Source organism: Cebus imitator, unplaced genomic scaffold (assembly GCF_001604975.1).
Source record: "Cebus imitator isolate Cc_AM_T3 unplaced genomic scaffold, Cebus_imitator-1.0 Scaffold148, whole genome shotgun sequence".
In the NCBI taxonomy this organism is placed as follows: domain Eukaryota; kingdom Metazoa; phylum Chordata; class Mammalia; order Primates; family Cebidae; genus Cebus; species Cebus imitator.
This window is the reverse complement of record NW_016107463.1, coordinates 2948129-2976039: the sequence shown is the minus strand read 5'-3', so window position 1 is coordinate 2976039 and position 27911 is coordinate 2948129. Positions and strand designations below refer to the sequence as shown.

The window sequence follows — 27911 nt, the reverse complement described above, 5'->3', positions numbered from 1 at the left end:
TTCCCTATCCCATCGGTACACTTGTGTCCCAACTAGTTTCTGTCTCTTCTTTAGATCTGTAATTGCTACATGAACACACTGTGCTTTCCTATGGGTCTTACTAACGTGGTATTTTCTTTTTTCTTTCACTTTGGGTTTAGTTTCCTCATCATTTGGTGTCATTAGAAAGGTAGGACCTTTGAAAACAGCAGAACCTAAGCTCACAAACCACAATGGGAAAAATTAATTCCAATATCTTTCATCCATTTGCATAACAGAAGCAAAAGCAGATCAACATAATCCCATGTTTTTTTACAGACATGTTATTCATCTGGCACTTTAGTGCATTAGAATTTATTACTTCAGCAGTCTTCAGCATTTAAAAAGCATTTTAAAAGTATTTTAACACCCACTGCAGACACTATTGGTGCCCTGCCCACATTACCTCATCTGTACCATTGCAGTGGACCTCAAACTACCAGAACCTGCCTTTCTTTGCTTCTGACTTTTTTCTGATACTGGAACCTATTTTCTCTGACTCTTTTGCCAGACTGGAAAAAACAAGGAATCCACGGACCCCAGGAACAGTCCTCAACCAAGGAACACTTCTTTCCTCAGATGGTATAGATCTAAAGAATGTAGCAAGAGTCCCCAGTGGGATAAAAGTTAGGTCAATGCACCTTTTCTGTCCACCATCACCAGCCCATGTCACCTCTCACTACCTTAGTGTTCTTTTCATGGCCTAACCAAATTGTTCGTGCTCAAAACTTTGTCTTATGGGCTACTTCTAGAGGACCCCAAACAGAGAAAAAAACAAATTATTTCTCAACCCTTTGAGGAAACGTCAGCCAACCCCAACAAGGTGACTCACCCTCATGTATATTTTCTAAGGGAGAAAGAAGTGAATAAATGCTTCTTCTGATAAAACTACAGTGATTAATGAAGAAATCAACAACTGCAACACTTCACCTTTCTGTGCTCTGTTCCATCACATTTTCATCATGTCTAGCTTCTCTAATCAGGACATCTTTGGACACAATCACAGAAAAAAATCCCAACGATCAAAATAGATGATAGCGACCAGAAATTCAGGCCATGGAGAGCCCACAGTTGTATTTATGATCAATTGTGTTCACTTACTGATCAGATTTGTTTCTGTGTTTACTAGTTTCCATTTTAGATGCCAGTTAGTTATTAAAAGATTATGTCCTTTCTCAACCATTGCTATGATGCTATTTTTGTTTATCTGACTATAAAGAACTAAAATTTACATGCAAATGAGTGCCAATTTAGCTTACTTTTTAGAATTTCAAGCAGTGAACTGTGATAAAAGTGTATTTGTGAAAAAAGTGTGTATATATTCTTTCTGAATCATGGCATCATGTTGCTGTTTTGGGGTAGTAAATGTTTTGTTATCTTTCCAAATATAGTTTTGCAGCTGATTTTAATAGACTTTACATAAAATATACCAGCTTCCAAAAATAGAAATGTGTGTATGTCAGAGCAGTGCTTCTATTGTTAGCCTCCAGGCTTTTCCATTACTTGTCATCTCCACATTACAGGCCATTGCAGAGTAAAATAGAGAGTATTTCTTTCCTGGCGAGTGTTGCTTTTCTTTTTATGGCCAGATTACAAGGCAGATTTAGGCAAATGAGAAGAAACAAAATGTTAAGTTATCAAGATAAACAACTTATAACGTATTTCCACTGCCTAAGCAAAACATAAGCAAGTTTTGAACTAAGAAAGTGTTATTTGGATGAAAAGAAAGTTATAAAGATGGCAAATCACTGAATTTCTAATTTGTTTCTTGCTGTCTAAGGTCCTGATTGGTCAAAGAGAGAAATCACACCATTTCTACAAATAAGTACTAAAAACTATTAAGACAGATGCTATCACACCGTTTGTGAACAATTAAAGGCAAAAGGGATACCATCATGACAGAAAAATAAGACAACCTGGGAACTTTAAAGACACTTAGGCACTCTGCTGTCCTTTATTTGTGTTTTTTATGCTCAGTAATATGAAGAAAGCAGAAGCATAGACTGGGACTACAACAAGAAAACAGATACATTATGTTAACATGGTGAAGAGACAAAGATTCCACTGTCACCAAGAAATTCACATTGCTCAACTTCAACTTTAGGGGGTTATTGGAAATTTAATATGTTATGGTTCATCAGAACTTGTCAGTTGGCCCCAAGCTGCAATAATCAACTTTTCAATGTCAGACTCATTTACACCTCGAAGAATTCTGAAATAGCCATTCTCTCCCCATGACTTTCCCCAGGAATTGGCAGCAATCTGAAGAAACAAAACAAAACAAAACAAAAAGAAAAGAAAAGAAAAAGAAAAAGTTGAGTAACAAACTTTGGTATTAAAAAAATGGGGAACTAATTTGTAACTTTTTTTTGGTGGGGGGGACGGAGTCTTGCTCTATCCCCAGGCTGTAGTACAGTGGTGCAATCTTGGCTCACTGCAACCTCCATCTCCCACATTCAAGTGATTCTCCTGCCACAGCCTCCCAAGTAGCTGGGACTACAGGCACGTGCCACCATGCCCAGCTAATTTTTTGTATTTTTAGTAGAGATGGGGTTTCACCATGTTGGCCAGGATGGTCTCAATCTCTTGACCTCGTGATCTGCATGCCTCGGCCTCCCAAAGTGCTGGGATTACAGGCGTGAGCCACCATGCCCAGCCTCATTTGTAACTTTAAATGCCTTTGATTTATTATAGACTATAATTATCAAAAACTTACATATTTTTAATTAATGGTTGTATTATGTATCAGGTATACTAATATACAGGTGTGTATGTCTGTTGGCAATAGCCAGAATTGGTGTGACTTTCTGAATTTCCCAGAGTGCAAAGGTAACATATGCATGAGTGTTTGAAATGGCCCATCAGAAGATGGCATGCAAGCTGCAGTTATAGAGTGTCTAACTATGTGAACAACAGCCTGTATTAAGGACTGGAACACCAAAGATAAATAATAAATTATCTTATGCTCAGGAAGTTTATAGTCAAAGGAAGGATGACCAACATAAGGCCAGTGCTAAGATGGAAATATGCACAGTAGAATTCCTGAGGTCAGAAAAAGGGCATCACACTTACTTGGATGGTTCAGGGAAGACATTGTTGAAGAAGTGTCACATGGGACACATATTAAAGCCTGAGAATAAATTCATCAGATAAAAAATGGAGAAAGAGATTCACATAAAAAGAAACAGTAAAAGCATAAACACCAAAGCGTGAAATAGCATGAAGTAGTGAAATGAAGCAATAAAATTGTTATAATTAGATCATGAGATGGAAGCAGAATGGTAGGCTATGAGGCTGGAAGGGGAGTTAAGAACATCCATAATGAGAAAATAATGGGAAAGATGATGACAAGCCATTGAGCTCATTCCAGCAGGAAAGAAGGTGGGCAAATTCATACTGTGATTACATTATCCTATATGAAAAGAAGTGGATGGATTTAACAGGGTAGAGGCAAGAAGCAGGGTGACTGGTTAGTAGACTTGTATAATAATTGGCTAAGAGAAAATAAAGTTGGATAAGGGAAAACAAAGTATTTGAGAAATCTTCAGAAAGTAAAATAAATAGGAATTAGATTTTATTTTTTAATTCTTCTTTTTAAAATGCAAAAATGGTTGGGCGGTTGGAGTAAGTCCAAAATGACTCCTGGGTTAAAAGCTTGAATGAATAAGTGTGTGATAGAGCAAAAACATCAATGGAGTATATGGAGATTATCATGAAGGCCAAAGGACACACAGACGGGAGTTAGGTCTACAACTAAATGCAGCAGAAAAACCCAATAAATTAGCTCTCACACTTGCTTCCCATTTACCCTCCACTGGGACTAAGACAGAAAATTTTCCTGGGTGTTATCTACACTGATATTCTCAAGGCATAAGGTGTTGAATTGAGCTTTCACTCTTTTCTACCATGTAAGAGAGGGGCAGACTGACTGAGCATCAGAAATTGTCATGATATTAATTTTAATAAATAGTCCACTTTCATTAGCATTTCTTTTTAAGATTTGGCTCTTTTCCTCCTTAATCAACCTGACACTTTAAAGGAGCTCTCTCAAAACTATGTCTAAAATTATAAATTCAATTTATCACTTCAAAGATGAAATGGACTTTGAATATCTGAGAAGGAAACAGCATCAATGTGTGTGAGAATTCTAGCAACGATGAAGTAAACTAACTGCCAATTTTCATATTTTCTAGTCAGTTCATATATCTATATGTACCAAATAAAAGTAGTCACCACATATCAAATGGTTACAAATAGTAATATTTGTAAATTCTTGCAAATATATGTAACACTGTACCTTTTCTCATTTGGATGTCTGAAGAATATTACCATTCAAAATTTCATAATTCGACTCTTGGTAAATATGGGAAAGGCATATAAAAATTGTATAAGCAGACGTGAATTTATGTGCTAATGAGAGCTAACCATAGATTCGCAAGAAAGGCCATACAATTATAAACAGTGGGCATTGTAAAAATGAGTGCTAATAAAATATACCTCAGGACATGTATCTTGTTTATTAATCTTATTCTTCCTACTCTCATTTATTCTATTTCAGCACTTATTTTGTTTGTTTCTTCCAAATGCCTACATTTTTTTGTATTTAATTATAAAGAAAATGATGGCAATGCAGGAGAGAATATTTCTAAAGACTTAACTTTTTATCTTTTATTAAGATAAAAAGATATATGATACAGTCATATGTATAAAGTATATTAATCTTAAGTATACAACTTAATACATTTATACTTGTGTTTATGAAATTTGTTTGTGAAATCTCCACCTAGATCCAGATATTAATCATTTATAGCACCCCAGAAGGTCTAACATCTTGCCTTCCCGTCAACATCCACCCTCCCCTCCCCATCAGGTTTTCCTATAATGGATCTTTACAACAATGGAATAATGCAAAATATACTGAGGGTGACTTCTTTAGCTTAAAATAATGTTTCTGGGATTCATCTATGTTTTGGCATATGTAAGCAATTAATTCATCTTATTACTGTGTATTTTCAATGTGTGACTAGACCACAGTTTACCCATTCTCCTGGTGATAAACATGATGAACATAAGTAGCTGCTCCATTTACATGCATCAGTAGTATAAGATTCTATTTACTCCAAATCTTTATCTATGCTGGGTATTATCAATCCTCTTAATTTTAGCCAGTCTAGTGTATATGAAGTGATATTTTATTGTGGTCTTAATTTGCATTTCCTTGATAACTAACAACATTGATCACCTTTTCACATGGCCATTTGGGCCATTTGGATTTCCCCCTTTTCTGACGTTTCTGTTTAAGAGTTTTATTTTATTGAGTTATCTTGGTCTTCCTATATATGTGTAAGAATGCCTATGCATTCTATTTGTGAGGACTTATCAGATATCTTTCCAGATAGATAGATAATTTTATTTTCATTCTGTGGCTTACTTTTTCTTATAATTCTATCTTTTCAATAGTTGTTTTTATTTTAATGTAGCCTGATAATTTATTTTTAAAAAGGTTATTTATTTTGTTCCTGATTTAAGAAAGCTTTCTCTAACAGATATCACAAACTTATTTGCCTATGTTTTCTTTGAGAAACTTTATTATTTTGCAATCACATTCAGGTCTATACTCCTTATCAAATTGTTTTTGTCTGTATTTAGTGAGGAAGGGATCTAGGTTAATTTTTTTCGTATGTATACAAATTTCTATGACCTATGCATTGGCAAACTATGGCTCCTGGACGAAATATGACTCACAGAGTCCCTTAAAAGAGGATATAGAAGTCAGAAATTTTGTTTTTCCTAATGGACTAGAAGATGTAAGCTACCGCGTTGAGAGAGGTTCTGTAAAAATCTGTGAGAGGGAGCCACATGGAAGGAATTTCAGGCATCCTCTAAGAGCTGATAATATCCTCAGGCAGCAAGAAAATGGGGACTTGGTCCTACAACCAGAAAAACAAAAGTCTACCAACAACCACATGAGCTTAGAAGAGGATTATGAGCTCCAGAAAGAAACACAACCCAAGTAACACTTATATGGAATCTTTGTGAGATCATGAGCAGAGAATCCAGCTGGGTTCGCTGGACTTCTGACCCAGAAAAACACTGGGGTAATAAATGTATGTTGTTTCAATCTGCTAAATCTGTGATAGTTTGTTACACAATAGAACACTAAGTGCTGAATTTTATTGATGCATTTTCTGCACCAATTAAGATATTCAGGCCAGGTGCGGTGGCTCATGCCTGTAATCTCAGCACTTTGGGAGACTGATCACCTAAGGTCAGGAGTTCAAGACCAGCCTGGCCAACATAGTGATCCCTGTCTCTACTAAAAATACAAAAATTAGCCAGGCGTGGTTGCAAGTATCTGTAATCCCAGCTACGCTGGAGGCTGAGGTAGGGAGAATTACTTGACACCAGGAGGTAGACGATACAGTGAGCCAAGATCATGCCATTATACTCCAGTCTGGGCAACAGAGTGAGACTCCATCAAAAACAAACAAACAAACAAAAAAGTTATTCATGTGTGTTTTTTTTTCTCCTTGACTCTTAAATATTGATGAACTATATTGACTGATTTTAATATTTGAAACCAACCTTGCATTCTTGACATAAGTGAAATTTATGGAGTATTATCGTTTTATATATTTCTTAATTGTAATATTTTGCTTGGAATTTTATGCTCATGAGAGATATTGACCTATAATTTTTCTTTTTTGTATTGTCAAGTTCTGGTATTGGTGTTAGTGCTTCATAAAATGAGTTTGGAACTATTTCTTATTTCCTATTCTCTGAAAAAATTTGATGGCGAATTTGTTTTATTTCTTCTCTAAATGTTTGGAAAAATTCACCAGTGAAGCCTTTTGAGCCTGAGTTCCTCTGTGAGAGTAATTTAAATAGACTCAATTTTTTTTTCAGATTGTTTCATAACTGTTTAGTCAATTTTCATTTTGTGTGGGTTTTTGATAAGTTTTGTTTTCCAATAAATTTACCCATTTCATCGATATTTTCAATTATATTGGTATAACTTTTTAATAATATCCTCTTCTTACCTACTTACTATCTATTGAATCGGCAGCAATGTTCTCTTTTTTCACTTCTGTGGTAATGTATCTCACCACCTTTTTCAGTCTTCCTAGATATTTAATCTTTGCAAAAAATCCACTCTTTGCTTTGTTGATTTTCATCTGTTACAATACACCTGCTTTCTTTTTCTTTCTTTTTGTTTTGTTCTTCTGTTTATTATTTCCTTCATTTTATCTTCGGTTTAAATATTTTAGCTTATGGAATTATTCTTTTCAACCTTTTAAAAAATATGTGCATCAATTTTAACCTTTCTTCTTTCTTAATGCATGCATTTTTTATTACATTCAGTACTGCTTTAGCTAAATTACAAAATTTTCATCATGGTATATTCTGTACAATTTCCATTTTTTTAATTTATTGAACATGCCTTATGGCCCAAAATATGGTCAATATTGGCAAATACTTCATGTACATTTAAAGAAAATTTTTTTATCAATATTTATGTGTAATATCCTATGAATTTCAATGACATAAAGCTGGCTGATAGTTTTTTTTTTCAATCTCTCATGCATTTTCTTTCTTTCTTTTTTTTTTTTTTTTGAGACGGAGTTTCGCTCTTGTTACCCAGGCTGGAGTGCAATGGCGCGATCTCGGCTTACCGCAACCTCCGCGTCCTGGGTTCAGGCAATTCTTCTGCCTCAGCCTCCTGAGTAGCTGGGATTACAGGCATGCGCCACCATGCCCAGCTGATTTTTTGTATTTTTAGTAGAGACGGGGTTTCACGCATTTTCTTATTTTTAGCTGCTATTTCTGTGAGATACTGAGATATGTTTAAATATTTATCTACTTTTTTTCTGTGACTTTTGGTGTATGTGTTTTGCAAGTGTGTTATTTCAGCTTCTGTTTGTCTAAAAAGTCTTAACTTTGTATTTATTTTGAAGAAAAATGTCATAGTGTATAAAATTCTATGTTGACATGTTATCTTCTACATCATCAATATTATTATTTTATTAAGCACTTTAACAATGTCATTTTGTAGACTTATAATTTCCTTTTTTATTGTTGTTGAAATGCCAGCTGTCAGTCAGTGCTGCTTTTAAAAAATAATAATAATAATGTGTCATTTTAAATAGGGTGGGTATTTTAAAATTTCTGTTTATTTTTTATCTTCAGCTGTTTGATCATAAAATGTTTAAGTATGATTTTCTTGCAATGTTTGCATTCATAAATTCAGGAACTCATATATATACGCGTGCACACACACACAGACACACACATAAATTCTCCATCTTTTCATCTAGATCTTTCTTAATTTTTTAAAATAATGGTTGTTTTAAAGCCCATACCTAAAGTATTATCTATTGCTTCTGTTGAGAGTATTTTTCCCTTTGTTGCTGGTCACATCTTTCTTCTTCACTTCTCTTATAATTTAATCCAAACAAATTCATAGCATGCCTGTTATAAACCTCATGCTCAAACCTGCCAAATGGTCCTAGGCCAAAAAATTTTCTCCAGATTCAGCACTCTCGTTTTTAAAAAACACAATTTTGGAAAAATTCTGTTATTTTCTACTTAGTATATTTATGGCTTGCTGCTATCTATTACATTTCACTCAACAGTGAAAGCCATCCAATATTTTTATTATAAAAATAGGTTTATGTCACAGGACTATTTGTAAATACTTTGAAACATCCATACATAATTGTGAAGAAATAAAATTTCCCTAGATTTCTCAGTGCTCTTGAATAAAGTTTTGGCTTTCCTGACCCACAAAACATTGCATATAATTAAAAGATAGGGAATGTTTCCTTTCACTTCTCCCAAAAATATTCTTTTGTAGCCACTCATCCAGTTAATGATGTGATCTGAAGGATAACAAAACTTCTCTTTTCTCCTCAAGAGGCTCAAAAAGAACAGAGACAAGGTCCTAAATTAAGCTGTAAGTTATCAGAACAATGGAGGCATTGTCTCCTTTGGTATTTACATGTCAAAAGAGATACAGCCCATCATCTGGAGATTTATCTGCTGCTTATCTGGCCCTTGGAAAGACATGCTTATATTTCTAAAGTTTTTAGTGAGAATACAGGATCTTCTTCATCTCATAATGGAATGAAAGTTTTTTTCCTTCCTTTGGGGAAGGAGAAATCTGCTTGTCTCTCTCCAGTAAACAAATGGAGAAATTGTTCTTTGTCCCTCATTTAGGAGATGTAAACAGCTAACTTGGCTCTTATCACATCGCTGCAAGACTAAGGTGTGGGGGACACATGCTGCTATGTTACTCCGCTTGTTGATCTAGTTAAGGACTCCTTACTTCTGACCCAGGTGCTATATCTCCTATATCTATACCTACATCTACATCATCTATATCAGTGAGATAGTATCTCAGACCCTTCACAATTCTTTACAAAATAGTCTAACAGTACTTAAAGGTTCCATCTTTTAATTAAACCACTAGTATATTTTATTAAAAATTATTTTAATTACTTGACTAATTATTCCTGAATGTGGAGGCTAAAGTTATTCATTTGTTCATTCCATGAGTTTTGTTTATATTCTCACTATGTACCAATCACAGTACTTGACCCTTGAGATACATTGGTAAATAAGTCTAATGTAATCCTGACTGATGAGAACACAGTTTAGTAGAGAAAAAAGCCTCCAATAATGTGTAAAATATTATAAATTTTAGTCTGATTCTTATATTCATACTGCTTACATTCAACAATTTATCGAAACAAATTCATAGCAGAAAGAAATCCTACACCTAGCCCCATGAAATAAAATTTTCTTTGAAGATATTTGATAAGTAGTAAGTTCCGAATTGGTAGTAAATACAACCAGTTAAAAAGGATAGTGTGCATGTATGTGTTAAATATATGAAAATGAGTGACTACCTAATCATACTTGGGGGGTGTGTGTGTGTGTACATGTACACTACCTAGAGGTAGGGATCTAAGGTGGGAATGATCAGGTTGAGGATGAAAGAATCATAAAATGTTTTCCTCTGCACATTCATTCATATTCACTCAACAAATACCCATCAAGTGCTATATGCCAAGAACTGTTGTGAGTTAAATACATTAGTAAAAGTACTTGGTTTTCTCTCTAAATATTACATTGGTATGAGATTAACTGTTCAAATTTATTTAATAAAAATCCTATACAGAAACACAATTGTTTGGTATTCATATAACGTATTCTAGTTTATAACGTATTTATTTTAACTGTTGGACATTAATGTTAATTGTTGGCTACTAATTGTTTTATTTTAATGAAAAAAATTAGATTTTTTAAAGCTCAGTTTAAATATAAAGGAGAACCCTTCTACTTAAAAGCATAAGGCTTCCACATATCAACAACACAAATATAAGGTATGGCCACATAATTGGGTGATTGAATTTTGTGAGTGCCTCATGAAGAAATACACCAAGCATTATTCTGGTAAGTACAAGTTCTAGCATCTAGCGTTTTGTAAGCTAAAATATGCCCTCTACTGTGTACATTCAAATTTAAATTCTATGGTAAGTATTACCACCTAGACTTTATTATATTTGTATAAAAAATACATAAGAACTTAGGACAATTGACCAGCTTGTAGCAAATCGAATATTTGAGGTAATATGTTTCAATCTTCTGCAAATTGTTTCTTACCTGTTATTTTGAGACTAGACATTGGTTCTTTCTGAGTAAAGACACATGTGTTTGTTATAATTGCCAAAATAACAGAAACTTTCTATTATTTTGTGACTAGACATTGGTTCTTTCTGAGTAAAGGCACATGTGTATGTTATAATTGGCAAAAAGGAAAAAAAAAAAGCCTTAACCTATAGGATACATACATGTAATATACCATATATATGAGATACTAACATAACAAAAGCATAAAGTTCATTGTCATATACATATATATGAATGAATTTTAATCATTACTTTAATATAAAAGATAATAGAACAAAAAGTTGATTCTCAACTTGGGAAAAAAGCTGATTTTTTTTTTTTTTTTTTTACAGTTTCAAATAGGAGTTGAGGAAAACTATAAATACAATATAAATATTTATAATCAGTTTTATGCTGGAGAAAAAGCCGATGTTATTAACAAATATTACACAACTGAGGATGTGACTAAATAATACCACGCAGGTAGAGGAACAGAAGATTCAAACATATTCACTTCACAACAGGGATTAAACTGGGAAGAGTTACATACCCAAAATTTTTCTTTCCGCCCTTGTGCTCCTCTCAGTGTGCCCCATCTACAATAAATAACAATAATAAAGATTGCTATAGTTGATATGTTTGGTTTGCTTCTTGAGAGAATGCAGATTATTCTCATTACTACATCTTTTGTGTTTTTTCTTTGTCCCATTCTGTTTCACAATGGAACTGTCACCATTGCCCTACAAAAATGTGCTCGTATAGTTTTCTTCTTTACCATAACATTATTTACATGTACAGAACAGACTCATCTATATATAAATGGCTTGAAATCAAGCTCACTTACCAAAGGAGAGAAAGACTAAGGCAACTTAGGGACAAAGGTTTTTAAAAGGACTTAAAAGTACTGAAACTCTACCTTAAATGGCATAAACTAAACATTTCCAAGACTACTGACATAAACCATAATGAAAACAGATAATTCTGTAGATGAGGGAGTTTATGAAAAAATATTTACGTATACATATTATTTTAAACAGTGGCTTTGTGCCTAAAGTAGAATTTTTGTAAACACATGTATGGATGGAGATAGAAGCTTATGTTCCCACTACTGGTCCATTTTGAATGTAGCACATAACAGCTTGTAAAAGACCTAAACCTATATGATTTCATTTTTTCTCATTATTAAATCCAGTGAGGTAGGTATTATTAACCTGTTCTATTTTTATATTTACTGAGATAATGGAGACTTGTCCAATATCATACATTGGTAAATGTTGAACCAGAACTCCAAGTCTCACATTCATCTTAATATATTATATTGCTTTTCTTTTACAGACATATAGTCCCCACTTGCAGTGTGTTTTCACTTTCATGTAATTTGGTGAATTATGAGACTACAATTAATTCTGCCCATGTATTACCCCATTAACCTAAACCTAATGTTTAAACTTCCAACAGCAGGGCTCCTTTAAGCTAAATTATGATCTGCCATTACAGAACAAACATTCCTAGGAGAGATACAAATTTCCAACATATCAGTTTGAAGAAGGCTATTTTTAATAGGGCACAGAATAGAGTGATGGCATCTCAGCACAGAGATAGTGCCTAAAGGTGACAAGCTTGTGGTAGGGCTCTTGGGACACTCAAAAATATATTTTTTTATATAGATTATATAGAGAGTTTATATATATAATCTATTTGGATCCTTTGGCATGAGAGTAAGGGAATAAAAAGTGATTCAGGGTTTGAGAAAACACTATAGAACAATTTTGCTTTCTCCTGTTCCTGAGAGACTAGGAGTGGTAATTGCACTGACTGCCATCTCATTTTGTTCTCTGCTACATACAAGGGTACCCTGCTCCCAATGTTCTGGGTAGTTAAATGTGAAAGTTGAAACTGCTTGAATTTCCAAAGACATTTTGCAGTTTTTTAATTGCATTTATGTTCTTGTAACTTTTCTTTAAATAGCCATCACCATTGAAAAGATTCACCAATCAATATAAGTGCCGCAAAATATTCAAAGTCCATTACCTTCTTCAAGTAGTAGATCACATCTGAAATCTTCAAGCACTCATTTCTACTTATTTATAAAAGCTGTCATAACAATTTCAGAAAGTCTTTACCCATCAAACTTCCTTTCGGCTGGTCCGGCTAACAGTTAACGTTAGCTATTTGTGCAAAATACAAAATCCAAGACTAAATCAGAAGAATCTAAGGGACCATTTAACTCTAATACAGCAGGGGAGGGACCCAGTATCTGAGATCCCTCAAGGTATGGTGAGAAGGTGGAGACAGTCCTGCTTAAAGCCACCATGGAGCCTCCTATAAAAGAATTCCCAATCAAGAAAGAAGTGTTCAGGCATGACAAACTAGAGTCAGTAATGAAGCCTTGAACAAAACAGACGAGTAGCAATTGAGTATAATTTGTTCTCTCTCCCTTGGGTCTGTCCAAGCTCAGCTACCACACTGGACTCAGCTGAGTTTGGAGCTGGGAAAGGGACGAGTCAAACTTCTTATTAAAACCTAAAAGAGCTATTTCATAAAAAGTTTGTATATTCTATAATACTTTAACAGTACTCAAAAAGAGGATAAAACCGAAGTGATAAAGATTTCCTGCGCTCTTTGTAAGATCTTTCAAACTTCTTGAGCTCCAGTGCATTGAGGATAGTGCATGGGAAGAAGTGGAAATAAAAAAGACATACCTGTACAAAGGAGAAGAGGCACTTTGGAATGTAGTGTATGCTTTTTATTATTTTAGTATTACTGAATAAATTAAAAGTGAAATAAACTCCCTTAGTCTGGAAACTTTTAAGAAATACAAACTATTACTTTCACTTTTGTTCGACTGCCAATATTTTTGATGTTTCTATATATTTTGCTACGATTTTCCAAACAATAATATCAATGATGTAAAAGACAATAATTCTTACAAATCTATCAGCTCTTTAGAGTTGCTGAAAGTTTATTTTCAATAAACATGTTTATTATATATAATTTTAAGATGCTCATTTTAAACACCTGTCATTCTAAACCCAGAGATAAGAGCAGCATTCAGATTGTTATATGCTTTCTTAAAATAGGCAGCCAAACCAATTATCCCAGTCATTGACTAGAGGTGAGAGAGGAAAAAGAAAGTAAGGCAACTGAGTCTAATACTTTCAGAGACTAAGATGCTGGTAAAAAAAAAATAATAAAATAACAAAAGGTATTAACCTTTATGCAAAATTCAAATGAAAAGAAAATATCACACAAGGAAAAGCATCACCACAGAAGCTACTATACAGTTAGTTCACCTATGTTACAGCCTCTGTGTCAAATGACAAGCAAAGTCTATTCATCACAGGATTTAACATTTGCACTGCAAACTTCAGCTGCCTCTTCTCTTCTCTATCTTCCCTAGACAGTTTCTAAGATGGTAATCAAATATTTCATAGAGTTTCAATGGGATGTCGTAGAAAAAAAAATAGATCTATGGGTTGTTTCCCCAATGATATTATAGCAAATTCCTGTGGTTAATACCTTCATTCAAACTAAAATAAAGATTAACTAGTGCAAAGCAAGAAGGCTACTCATTTTATTCATTTATTGGAAGGAGTTCCTGTCTTCCTGAGGGCATTTTTTTCCTAATATATGTATGTTCCTAAATGGCGGTCCTATTCCTTTGCTCACTATTACAGCAACAGGCTGGAAATTCTAGAAATATGTATGTATTTTCACAAATGTTCTCTTGTAAGTCAGTGGCTGTCACTGAAGACATCAGGACCTTCATTATATTTATATTTGTTCTAAATATAATTATGTATACTCTATTTCCCTTTATATATACCTTTTCATTTTAAGATTATTTACAAACATTTGTTTAGATAGACCAGAACCTTACTTTATTGAGGTTATTTCTTATTTTTTTATTTATTTTTGAGACAGAGACTAGCTCTGTCACCAGACTGGAGTGTAGTAGCAAGAACTCAGCTCATAGCAACCTCCACCTCCCAGATTCAAGCGATTCTCCTGCCTCAGCCTCCCAAGTAGCTGAAATTACGTGCACATGCCACTGAGCCCAGATAATTTTTGTATTTTTAGTAGAGACAGAGTTCCATCATGTTGGCCAGACTGGTCTTGAACTCCTGACCTCAAGTGATCCTTCTGCCTTGGCCTCCCAAAATGCTGGGATTACAGGTGTGAACCACTGCAGCTGGTCTACTGAGGTTATTTCTATACCCTTGTGAGTACAGTGGGTTCACAAGCTTGAGAGATCTTAATACAGGCTTGCTTGCTTTTTTTTTTTTGCCTCAAGGAAATCTACTTAAAATGGTTCTTTTTTCTACTTCATTAAATTAAATTATTTCAATTATTTGTTAAGACCCATTAATACCTTTTCCCCTCAAAATTTAGTAGTACCTGGAAATATGCTGGTTTTGAAAAAATCTGGGTAGCTGTTAGCCCATCTACCATATTCCCTAAGGATGCCGGAGAGCTGCCTGAGCCCTTCTGTCTCCCTACACTGAGACCTTGTTTCCATCTCTCACTCAATGCACATAATTATTTAAGCTGTTCCTTCAGGATTCATTTTATATGACCATTTTTCATGAGTTCTAGAAAACACTACTTTTTTATATAATATGAAAAGTCTTTATGGAAAGACCGTAAAGTTCCTGCAGAGTAAGGTATTAAAACCCATAAAAGACTGATTTAAGATCCTGTACTTCTAAGGTTATTAATATTTCCATGCACATTCCTTTTAAAAGGGATATTATTCTTTCTTAAAAAATTGTACTTTAAGTTCTGGAGTACATGTACAGATCTTGCAGGATTGTTGCATAGGTACATACAAGGCAAGGTGGTTTGCTGTCTCCATCTCCTCCATCACCTACAACAGACATTTCTCCCAGTGTTAGCCCTCCCCAACCTCCCCACACCCCCACTGTCCCTCCCCCAGTCCCCCACCCCCCAACAGACCCCAGTGTGTGATGTTCCCCTCCTTGTGCCCATGGGTTGTCATTGTTCAACACCCGCCTATGAGTGAGAACATGTGGTGTTTGGTTTTCTGTTCTTGTGTCAGTTTGCTGAGAATGATGGTTTCCAGATTCATCCATGTCCCTACAAAAGACACAAACTCATCGTTTTTTATGGCTGTATAGTGTTCTTTTTAGATAAATGTGCTAAATACTAAACTTCTCTAAACCTATTTTAAGTTATGTCTAGATAGTAAAATTATTGGAACCAAATAATTTGCATATGATTTTTAATGATCACTTTTTTTCTTTTCATTGGTTTGGTAGAGTTTGTCATTGAGGCCCATACACCCAGTGAAGTCAGATAAGATGTTGTAAATAAGAAAGGGCTGAAAATATAACTTCATTAAAGAAATATTTATATTCTCATAACTATAGCTTTTAAGGTAAGCACAGGATCTCTCCTGTATACTACACTTGTTAATTTCTACTTTTTTCAACAAATTATGGATTAGCCCAAAGAAGACACATCTTTTGCTTTCAAGAAGCTGTCAGTCTAATGGGAGTGATGTTGGGGAATGAAAAACAAGAATATAAATAAACAGAATTCTATAACTGTCACTTTGAAAAAGAAGGAAGTTTTGAAAATTTCTACAAGTTACCAGGTGAAAATATTAACTCTCTGCCAAAGGCAAAGATGACTTTAGACATTTCTTCTGGAAATGGGAGTGTAGAATTTTTGGCAAAATCAGCAGGTGCAAAGTCACAAGAACCATGAAAACCTCATCTCTGCCTATTCTAGGAGCAGCACTTGGACCATTGTGACTGAAGAACAGGGATGAGAGTGAGGGGGCATGAAGTTAGGCAGGTGTGGCTCAGGCCTCCAGAAGTACTCATGGTTACCACACGTGGCATTTACAGACTTGGTGATAAAGAGCCATTTGAATATGAAATGTGACATGATCCAGATTATCTTTTAGAAAGACAGCTCTGGTGTTACAGAAGGGTGTAGTCGCCAGCAGAGTAGGCTAGAAGCAAAAGATTAATGTTGTAGTTCAAGCAAGAAACAATGAAATTCTGGATAAGAATTTAAGACCCGTAAAGTCATGTTGTTTGTTCTTTTAACAGTTGTATCCTCAACATCTAGGGCAATGACTTTCACTAGTTGACCCTAGGTAGATGTGTGTTGAGCTGGTGAATTGAAGTACACTGGCAGAGGAAATGAATAAGAGGGAACCAATTTGACAACAACTTAGAAGGTACAAGTGATGGAATTTGTTGGCCAATTTATATGGAAAGAAAGGAATGAGAAATAGTCAAGGTTACCAACAGCATTTCAAAGTTGAATGAACAGGTACATCAAATGTGTACTACTTGAAGCGCACTTCGTATTATGCAGAGATGTGATTCCGATTATCCGGTTAGTTTATTATTCCCAAAGACTGGTTACACAATTGCTTCACCTTCTTTTGGGTTTTCTCTGCTGGTAGTGGTGCTACACATAAACCTTTAAATTAATGGCTTTTCTGTGTTTCTGACAAACAATAAGCCTAAGAACCAGGAAAAATTAATTGTCAAAAGAAATTCTGAAACAATCTTTCTCTACAGGAATTCTGTGATGAGAATAACTATGTCCTAACTCATACATTAAAGATTACATTTGCTTAGGGACTGGATTCCTTAAAGGCAGTTTCACAACCATCTAAGAATCTGGAGTTAGAGGGATAAGAAAAAATAACTTTTTTATTATGATGGTAGGTATATTACACTGTAGCAGAATCACCCAGGCAAAAAAGTTGCAATATTTTTGAAGATTTGCTGTTTCTGGGGTTGCTGCATGTACCCAACAGACTGATAACAGGGATTCAAATTCATGTTTTCTGGGCAGACAATAACTCTGTATTAGTGAATATAGATCCAGACAGATTAAAAAAAATGTTTTGAAAGAGTACACATGTAAAGACATTTTATGCAGTACACCCTCCTTGAACAGGAAATTTTGGAGAAAAACATGGAGCAAATATATCATATAACCTGATATGGAACTCCAACCCTTCTTATTAAGGAAATGAAAGTCAGATAGGCTACCAGGATAAAGAAACCACTAGATCGGCTCAAGTCAATAACAATGATATGACTGCACTGGGTATAGGATTTTGCTCTTAGAAGTAAGACTGCAGATAGAGTCTTAGCTCCCATTACACAAAAATTTGAAAGATAACTGTAGGAAGAATAAGGCAAAGATATGGAGGCTTTTATTTTCTTATAAATGTTCTACCTGAGACGCTTAGGAACTTCATTTTTAAGAAAAGCTAATTCCTAGTAAATGAAGTGGTATGGAATGTGAAAAAGTGCTAATTAATGCTAGATCAAACATGGATTAAAAATAGACTCCATGAGAAAGCAAAATGAAATGTGAGCATTCTCCACCACCCCTTAATTTTCTACTTGAGAAAAATGTTAATCAAGCTAAGGTTCAATATATCTAAGATCAGGTATTTTTACTGATATGTTCTGCCAGGAAGCTACAAATTTTATCACAGATTAAGGAGCAGATGACAGTTCATAAAAGATAATTTTTGCATGAAAATATTAATATCACACATGATCCTGTGTACCTAATGTTAATTATTTAAACAACACCATACTGTGCCAACCATATTCCTTATATCCTGAAGTATCAGGAACCAAAAAGATTGCAAGTGTAGTATCACATGTAATTTGACCTATGAAAAGAAGTATGGAGAAAATTGATAAATGTGTGTGCCCAGCTCATGCTCTGGTCAGAATGACCTGCTGTCGAACCGAGAGAACTGTCCTTCTGTATTTACTATGCTGAGAGAATACGCATGAAAACATCTACAACCATGTGACATGTGCTGAGCAAACAGAGAGCAAAGACCAAAATCACATATCACTATCAGTGATAACTGACTAAGGTAATATCTTGTAAAGAGAAACTTTAAGGGAAAACTTTATCCCTTTGACGTTAGGAATACAAATGTCTTTTTACCTTCGCATGGAATCTTAGCACTGGAAGGAGACGCAAATTATAGCATACTCTAAGGGTTGGCCAGCTATGGTTGTAGGCAAAATCTAGCCTGGGATCCCTGTTTTTGTTAATTAATTTCACGAAATATCCATGTTCATTTTTTTGCATATTGTTCATGTCAGCTAATAATAGAGTTGAGTAACCAAGACCACATGGCTTACAACAAAGCCAATCTGACTCTAATTCAATGTATGTATTTCATAGATAAAGGGACTAAGACCCGAAAACATTCAATAACATTTCAAGATTATATGATTAAATGGCTAAATTGTCACTAGTGTCTTAGAAGCAGATAATGACAAAAGCAATAAAAATTAGAACTAGAAAAAGACAGAAAAGAGTAGAATCATGTCTAGCCCTGGTGAAGAGGAAAGGCATAATAGGCCTTTGATAATCTGTAGAAGATACCAGGGGAAATGAATGCATATCTGAGAAAGAAGATCATCACATAATGTAAGGAACTGGCTTTCATGCATTCACAGAGAAATCATGAAAGTTTTGGAAGAAAGAGGGATTGTAGACAGCCATAGGAAGATAAAACTAGTGATGGTGAACAAGATACATTAATAAATGGAAAAGTGTAGGGTTGGAAGTAGGGGAAACAGTTAGGTCATCAAAGCAATATTCTAGCCACGGTTACATTTATCACATCCAAGTCTCATTTGTAACAAGAAATGTAACGAACACAATTGTGACAATGATGGGGATGGAGAAGAGTAATATTTAATGCATTTATTTTAAGGATCAAAATAAATCAAAGTTGTCACTTAATACCACATTTTTCATTAATCATGTGAAAAATTTGTTTTTTCTGCAACCCTTTTCCTTTTCATTGTAGCACAGACTTCGGCTGACATTTTCTTTGGTCTTATTGAAGTAATCAGCAATATCCTAGATAGTTTTGTGTAGAGAAAACATTGCAAATTGCCATAGCAACATATGCCTTTTAACAAAACTCTTGGTTTATTCATTCATTAGAATTGTCATTCATACATACACACACACACACACACACACACACACACACACATACACGTTATATTCTTGGAGCATAGGATAAAATCTAATCCTAGATTCTGCAATGGTAACCTAATATCATGTGGGATATACAGATATGTAGTAATAACCCAGCAAGTGCTCTCTTTTTCATGGGATAATCAATCCATACTTCAGTTGACAGAGAGAAGTCAGAAGCCACCTTACTTCTTAGCCCTGATGTCCTCTCCCTCCACCAGCAAATCCCTGGAAATTCACAAACTTTCTAAATCGCTATGTGAATTCAATTATTTTTGAAAATATGAGAGCAACACCTATGACAGAGGTATTAGATCATAAAATAAAATCACCAAAAACTATTTATTAAGCTAACTTTGGAAGGTAGCACTGTGCCAGGGGCTAATAACATTTTATTTCACAGGCCTCCCAAAATCTGAAGTGTCTATGGACATTAAAACTAGTTGAGGCCAGGTGTTGTGGCTCACTCCTGTAATCCCAACACTTTGGGAGGTCAAGGTGGGCAGATCACCTGAGGTCAGGAGTTCGAGCCCAGCCTGGCCAACATGGTGAAACCATGACTCTACCAAAAATACAAAAATTAGCCTGGTGTGGCGGCAGTTGCCTGTAATCCCAGCTACTCAGGAGTCTGAGGCAAGAGAATTGCTTGAACCCAGGAGGCAGAGGTTGCAGTGAGCCAAGATCATACCATTGCACTCCAGTCTGGGCAACAAGAGCGAAATTCCATCTCAAAAACAACAACAACAACAGCAAAAAACAAAGCAAATTGAAAGCCATTCCATAAATCTACTAAAGCAAAATCTCAAACTTTGTATAAGCCATTGCTCCTAGATCTCTATAAATCTAAAGAACTGCCTGTAATCACCTTCCTTAATTGAATTGTTGGTTCATGCACCACATTTGTCCTTGATAAAAAAGTTTTGTTTTCTACCAGTGATTTAACACAATTCACTAGAAGTTAAGCATAAATGAACAAATTCCTACTGCTTACCTGGCTTTCTTAGTACAAATATAATCATATTATCTAGGATTATAAAAAATTTTATCACCTTTACCAAAGAAATCATTTATTCCTATCATTACATTTCTCTTCTTTTTACTATCTTTATTTATCTACCTGTATAATCAAAGTAAGGTAGATCAAAATAAAATAATTTTTAAAACAAGTGTAAAATTGTATCACATAGGTAAGTACTCAATATCATAATTAGAATCACTCTAAATTCTATTTTTTAAAATAATTCTGAAAATACATTCAGAGTAATAAAAAAAGTTGAAGAGAGCCTGAATACTAAAAATTAAAGAAAGCTTAAAGTGAGCATAAGAGGGCAGACACACTGTCTCATTTAATCCTCATAATAAGACAGAGGGAAACTTACTATCCCAGGGGAGCATATGAGAAAGCCATGATGTAGAGAGATCATACAGCCTGCCTGAGATCACCCAGCGAGGACAGAACTAGCATTTGAACCTAAGCTTGACTCCAGTACCCTCATTCTTTATGCTATAAAGCATTCCTTCACAATCAAGACCATTCCTACACTTGACCTCAAGCCAAAAAGATCTGTGTGTATGTGTGTGTGTGTGTGTCTTTGATACAAACACACAGGTTTTGTAAGTGACATTTTTTTGGAATGTCAAAATAGCTTTCTAAGAATTCTTTCAAAAACAACATTTCTACAATGCCTTTGCCTGAATAAAAAGAAAGCTTTTCTTTCTTACTGTTGTTTTTTGTTTTGTCTTGCTTTGTTTTATAATAGGCCAGTTCATAGCAATAGCACTTTACAGAGTGAAACAGACCTGGTCAGTGTTTGAGATGATGAATCAATGAAGGATCAGTGACAAACAAGACGAAACAAATGGAGCACAAACTGTCCTGTCAAGTTGATTCAGTACTGACAGACAAGACAACATGATTCAATCAGCACTGAAAACAGAAAAAAAATAAAGTCCATCTATCAGTTTCAACATCCCCAGGGTCCTCTGCACCTCTACTCTTCTGTCAGTGAGTTCAGCTGGAAAGATCTCAACAGTCCTGTGGGACCTCTCCGTGGCTCCTTGAGTGACTGATTGATAGCTACAACAAATCTGCGGGTCAGAATTTACTTTATTTATTGAGGCTCTCTATGTTATTCATCTATGTATCTCCAGCACTAACAGGATGCCTGATACACAATCATCAGTCAACAAAATTTGTTGAAAGTTTGAATTAAGAATAAACTTGAAGGTATAGAAATGAAATAATTTCTATTTCATATTATATATTTCATAATTTATATTTTATAATTTATAGTGGTTGCATTATTTTCACTTTCTAGTAAGGTTCAAATATTTTTGAAAGTCATTCAACATAGCAGTCAAAGGATTTCCTTAGCTTTTGTATAATCTTTTCATCACCTTTAGTACACACACAATATAGAAATGTATTAATGCCTAGTAAACTCACATAATAGAAATCATATTTGTCAGGACTTAAGGTGGGCATAAAGTAATATTATAATGTAATTTGTGCATACAAATATAATAGCAGACACAAACTCAAAGATTCAGCAGGAACCAATTGTAATTTACTTTTTCTTTTTCTTCAGACTTCAAAGGGTACTTTTTAGGCCTGGTTTTATTTGACATCTCAGCAATATTTCACACTACGGACCGTTCCTGCCTTCTTGGAACTCTCTCTCCCCTAGGTCTGTGTGACATCAAATCCTCCTTGTTTTCTCTCCCCTGTTTGGCCATTTCTCTTCAGTTTCCTGATAAATTTCAGTAATTTAAAAATTTCTGGAGATAATTATAAGGTAACTTTTCATTGAAAAAATTCACATTAAACTATCTGGCCCTAAAGCTATATGGGGTAATATTATTTTATTTCCTCAATGGTTTACCGTATAATCACTTACTTAATCTAATTTTCAACTCAGATTAAATTTATGCGTTTTCAGAAAATCAAATCATAAAGATTGGTGGGCTGGTTGTAAAAATATCATGATGGCAATAATTATGATGATGATATGAAAAATAGAAATAGTTGTTCCTAACTCTGTGTACAGCGCTTCAATTAATTAACATGGTTCTAAGTACTTTCCGTACATTAACTCAACACCATGCACCTAATCCTAATACAGCCAAAAATAGAAATGTACTTTAACAACAAGATTATAATATTTTAGCTCAAAAATCCTGGATTATATTTGGGTTCTTAAATTTATGTTTATTTATATAGTATACATATAGAAATGATCATATATATGCGTGTTCCTGCATTCTAAAAGTCCTGAAGAATTTAATAATCATGAAACAAGCTTTTGGTTTTCTTTTGAGTTGTTTTAATGTATGTTATAGTATCTTTCTTTCCAGATCGATAAACCAAATTTCTTTTTCTTTCTAAATTTCACTAATTTTCTCTATCACTGAATGTTATTTTTTTTTATAAGCCAAAGTGATTTTCTAAAAATTGTGTAAGAGTTACTGCTTATGGGAAGATAAGTAAGCTCATGATGATCAACAGTATTAAGTGACTTACTTTCAAATACCAGCCTTACAGCTCATGTTTCAAATTTGTCTTAGAAACATTATATATTGTGGCTGGGTGCAGTGGCTCACGCCTGTAATCCCAGCACTTTGAAAGGCCAAGGCAGGTAGAACACAAGGTCAGGAGATCAAGACCATCCTGGCCAAAGTGGTGAAACCCCATCTCTACTAAAATACAAAAACCCAGCCAGGTGTGGTGGTGCACACCTGTAGTCCCAGCTACTCAGGAGGCTGAGGCAGGGGAATCACCTGAACTTGAGAGGCAAAGGTTGCAGTAAGCCAAAATTGGGCCACTGCACTACAGACTGGCGACAGAGCAAAACTCCGTGAAAGAAAAGAAAAGAAATGAAAAGAAGTTCAATTCAAAAATGTCAAATATCTACTTTATTACTTCTGTAATCAGAAAATAGTAAACATTATTTAAAAATATATCTGAATGTATTTCATATATCATATATATCTACATGTAGGCTTCGAATATGTAATAAAAAATGTACAAGCCTTCAAAATTTCAATTTAAGAATCCTTGAAAAATAGCATTTCTCTAAAGAAAACAAAATGCAGGGTACTTAATCATAGTTTTTAAGAGTAAAAAAAACAGTTGTCTTCTTATAAATTTAAAAAAACCATATTCAATTTTAGTTGTTCTGAGGTTTTTGCTTTGTTTTTTAATCTCACTGGGAAAAATAAACAAGAAAATACGTAAATATTGAGAAAAATAAGAGCAGTGAAGCAATGCGTACAATATCTGGTAGTAAAACAAAATAGAAGAAGTTGAATTATAATAGTGAGTATTTTGAACAAGACACCCCAGAATCAAACCCTAATAATTTTATATAAGAATTATTAAATGATAAAATACATTTAAAAAGTGAGGAAAAGGTACATTATTAATTATGTAGTATTTAAGCTTTTTGTTTTAGAGTTTGAAGAAAAAACTTAGGTCTTTATCACTTACTATATGCCCAAATATTTTTCAGGCATACTTTTGACGTAATTACTTTAATAATTTAATAACGTATAATAATCATTAATACACTAATTTATAATAATTTAATAACTATTAGTTAATATTTTGTTTGATTACTAATAATTTAATAATTACTTTAATACAATATGTAAATATATTTATGCATTATATATAATACATTATATTATATATAATATGTATAATGTATATGTGACTTGCAATATGTATAATTTTTAAACAATAAAATTTACAATATTATACAGGTTAAAATCATCAGAAATAAAATTACAAAAACCAACAATAATGGGGTTTAGTCAGTATTATAAGGGAATATTTCCTCTCTATAGACTCAATGTTTGTGTCCCCTCAAAATTCATGTGTTGAAGTCTTAACTCCCAATGTAATGGTATTAGGAGATGGGGTCTTTGGGAGGTGATTAAGTGATGAAGGTGGAATCCTCATGAATAGGATTAGCCCCTGTAAAGGACATCACAGAGACCTCCCGTGCTCCTTTTGCCATGTGAGGACACAGCAAGAAGACAGTCATCTATGAACAAAAAAGCAGGCCCTCCATCAAACACCAAATATGCTGGGACCACAATCTTAGACTTTCCATCCTCCAACACTGTGAGAAATAAATGTGCAGGTCACCCAGTCTATGGTATTTTTGTTACAGCAGTCTGAAGGAACTAAGACAGCTTCCAATGCATAATGAGCTCATACACAACAAGTTTTAAAAACCAGTACTCTACTAGAAAAATGAACAAAGAACAACAATAAAGAGTTCACAGTAGAGGATGCTCAAATGAATAATTAACATGTTCACCTTTAAATCTAGGGCCATTTTCTACTCTAGTTTTCACTTGTACCATCTCTATAGCACCTGCACATGTTCAGGTAGAGTTCATCTTCTCTTTGCTTTGATACACTTTTAGGCCATTCGTTTCTAAACCAATGAATTCACAATATTACATGTGTCTCTATAGCTGTCTCCACTATTAGACTATATGCACTTCAAGGTCAGGCAAATTTATTTATGTATTTCCCGGAGGTCATCTCTGCCAAAGTGCATCAAGAAAACATTCCTTTTACTTTTTAATGTTATTCAGCTTCTACTATGTACCTTGTAGTTTACTGAATCCTCTTTCTTTTCTTTGGCAACAGTTTCTGAACTCAGATTTATCTCAAAGTAGACTCACTGAGAACTAGGATGCTGAACTGAACTGCTTGCAAGTGTGAAAGACATATTGGTCTCTTTTCGGGAACATCATTTCACAGGATACAAGGAAAAGAGATGGCACATGAACACTTCTTAGAACTTACACTGTAAACCAAACAATGTTGCTACAAACGCATGTAAGTTAACATAGAAACAATGGAAGAATCTGAAGAAAACTCAGAGACAGTGAACAAAGCCAGGATAGGCTCCAAGATCAATAAACAGTCATCATTAAGTAGAAGAATGTCCCTGACTTGGCTACCTCTTAGTATCATTTTTCACTGGATTCCTCCTTGCTTCACACTCTACCCATTAGTTCTTTCAGATTCCTTTAACATGTCATATTCTATTTCACTGTGAGATTAGGCATTTCCTGCTCATATTTCTTGGAGCAGGCTTTTGTTTTCATATATCCTTAATACTTTCTACTTGTCCTGCTAGATTCATAGTAGGTGCCACTTTTTCCTGGCAACCTTCCCTAGTCCCCAGATTTGGAATTATGTGACTTCCTAGATAATGCACGTCTTCATTACTCAATATATATTCCTATCCTATCTCCATCTATGCACTTAAGATATTGGACGTTGGCATTTGTTTCTCCTCTTTCCTCTCTCTCTCTCCTCTCTTTCTCTTTCTTCTCTCTCTCTCTCTCTCATGACATTGAGGACAGAGGCACCATCTTATTGATGTTTGTATTCTTAATGCCTACCATGGCACTTGACACATATTACGTGTTTTTAAAGAGTTTCTTGTTGAAAAATTAAGCAAACGTTCTTAATCTATATGTTAAACATGTAGTTCAATGCAAGTAAGAATAGAATTTAGGTATGAAAACCCCTGCATTTGTTTAATTCTAAAGAATTTTTAAGTAAAAGAGGGAATATAGAAATTGCTTGAGCAAACCTAGGAGGCGACCAGACTTTGAGGAATCTTGACATGGAATCTTTCTTGTCTACACACACACACACACACACACACACACACACGTGTATATATAGTATTCATAGACCATTAATTTTGAAGTCAGATAACCTAAAGAGTTTTCTTAACATTCTGAATCTCTTATTTCTGGAAAAATGCAATAATTCCCATCTCATAAGGATTTTAAAAGTATGAGGTTTGTATCTCATGACAGTTCTACTACAATTGTTTAGTGACAGTTCCACTACAGTGATTATGGATATCCTTGGTATCAAAAGCAAGTATTAATTTATTCATATTTTTGAGACAAGGTCTCTATGTTGTCCAGGCTGTTCTTGAACTCCTAGGCTCGAATAAGACTTTTGCCTCAGCTTCCTAAGTAGCTGATAGTACAGATACTCCATTGTACCTGGCTATTCAAGCTTGTAAAGCAGAGATTCTCTAAATTTATCAATGAAGACTCTCTAAAAAGAGAATATACAATCTCAGAAACCCTGAGAGACACAGACTAAGGTAGCTCTCTAGAAACTCAAAATTTGAATCTCTAATAGTTTTTTCCTTTAAAATTTATGCAAATTTGGAATTCTACTCCAAAATATAATACTATTAAAATGTTCCTGTCAAGTCTTTCCATTTTCCAGTCACCTTTGCATTTGAGTGGAGCCATTGAATAAGTTCTAGCCAAAGAAGTATGAATGGAGTTATGGACTGTTTCTGAGGTAAGGCTTTAAGAAGTGCATTTAAGGCCAGGTGCAATGGCTCACGCCTGTAATCCCAGCACTTTGGGAGGCCAAGGCGAGCGCATCACCTGAGATCGGGAGTTTGAGACCAGTCTGACCAACATGGAGAAACCCTGTCTCTATTAAAAATTCAAAATTAGCTGTGCGTGGTTGCACATGCCTGTGATCCCAGCTACTTGGGAGGTTGAGACGGGAGAATCACTTGAACCTGGGAGGCAGAGGTTGTGGTGAGCCAAGATCACACCATTGCACTCCACACTCCAGCCTGGGCAAAAAGAGCGAAACTCCATCTCCGAAAAAAGAAAGAAGAAGTACATATGAGAATGCTTTCCTCATGCTCATCTTTATTGTCCCTAGGCTGGATGAGATCACAACATGTGACCATCACAGATGACAGATCAACAAAATAGAAAGAGCTGAAGCCCTGAAACCATATAAATGAGTCAGGCAACAACTAAAATCACCCATCTTAAACTGTTATATGAACAAGAAATAAACTTCTATAAATACATTTGAATTATTAAATATTTTGAGTCTATTTGTTGTAGTGGCTACTGTTATTCAAACCAGTGCACCCCACCAAAAAAGAAAAGTGCAAGGAAGAGGGAAGTCTTTTGCAATTGAAAGACATTCTAACATCCAAATTAAATATTTTTGCAAAGTCTATACTAATTACCTCACATTTATTTGCATTTGCCAAATAAGCATAGTAGAAATGTTCATTCAACTGTCTTAGACTTCCCTATCCATTAAGAACTTCTAATTAAAACATCTGCTCAGAATTGATCAATTTGCCAGTGGTTAAATGTAACATAGCATGAAAATT

General features: G+C 34.6%; 1 protein-coding gene across 5 annotated transcripts in view; it reads right to left on the bottom strand.

Annotated features, from left to right (window-relative positions):
* Positions 1 to 1939: 1939 nt before the first annotated feature.
* The window catches only part of TINAG (tubulointerstitial nephritis antigen), a 94101-nt gene continuing 68129 nt past the window's right edge, over positions 1940 to 27911 (bottom strand). For 3 of the 5 annotated variants that reach the window (XM_037743616.1, XM_017542910.2, XM_017542916.2), the window contains 2 exons: positions 11240 to 11285; positions 1940 to 2280 (listed from right to left, as the gene is read on the bottom strand). In XM_037743616.1, coding sequence (XP_037599544.1) covers positions 2146 to 2280; positions 11240 to 11285 — 181 coding nt within the window. In that variant the 3' untranslated portion in view covers positions 1940 to 2145. Of the gene's footprint in view, positions 2281 to 3090; positions 3149 to 11239; positions 11286 to 27911 lie in introns of all 5 variants that reach the window. The other 2 variants (XM_017542911.2, XM_017542915.2) reach the window with 2 other exon arrangements.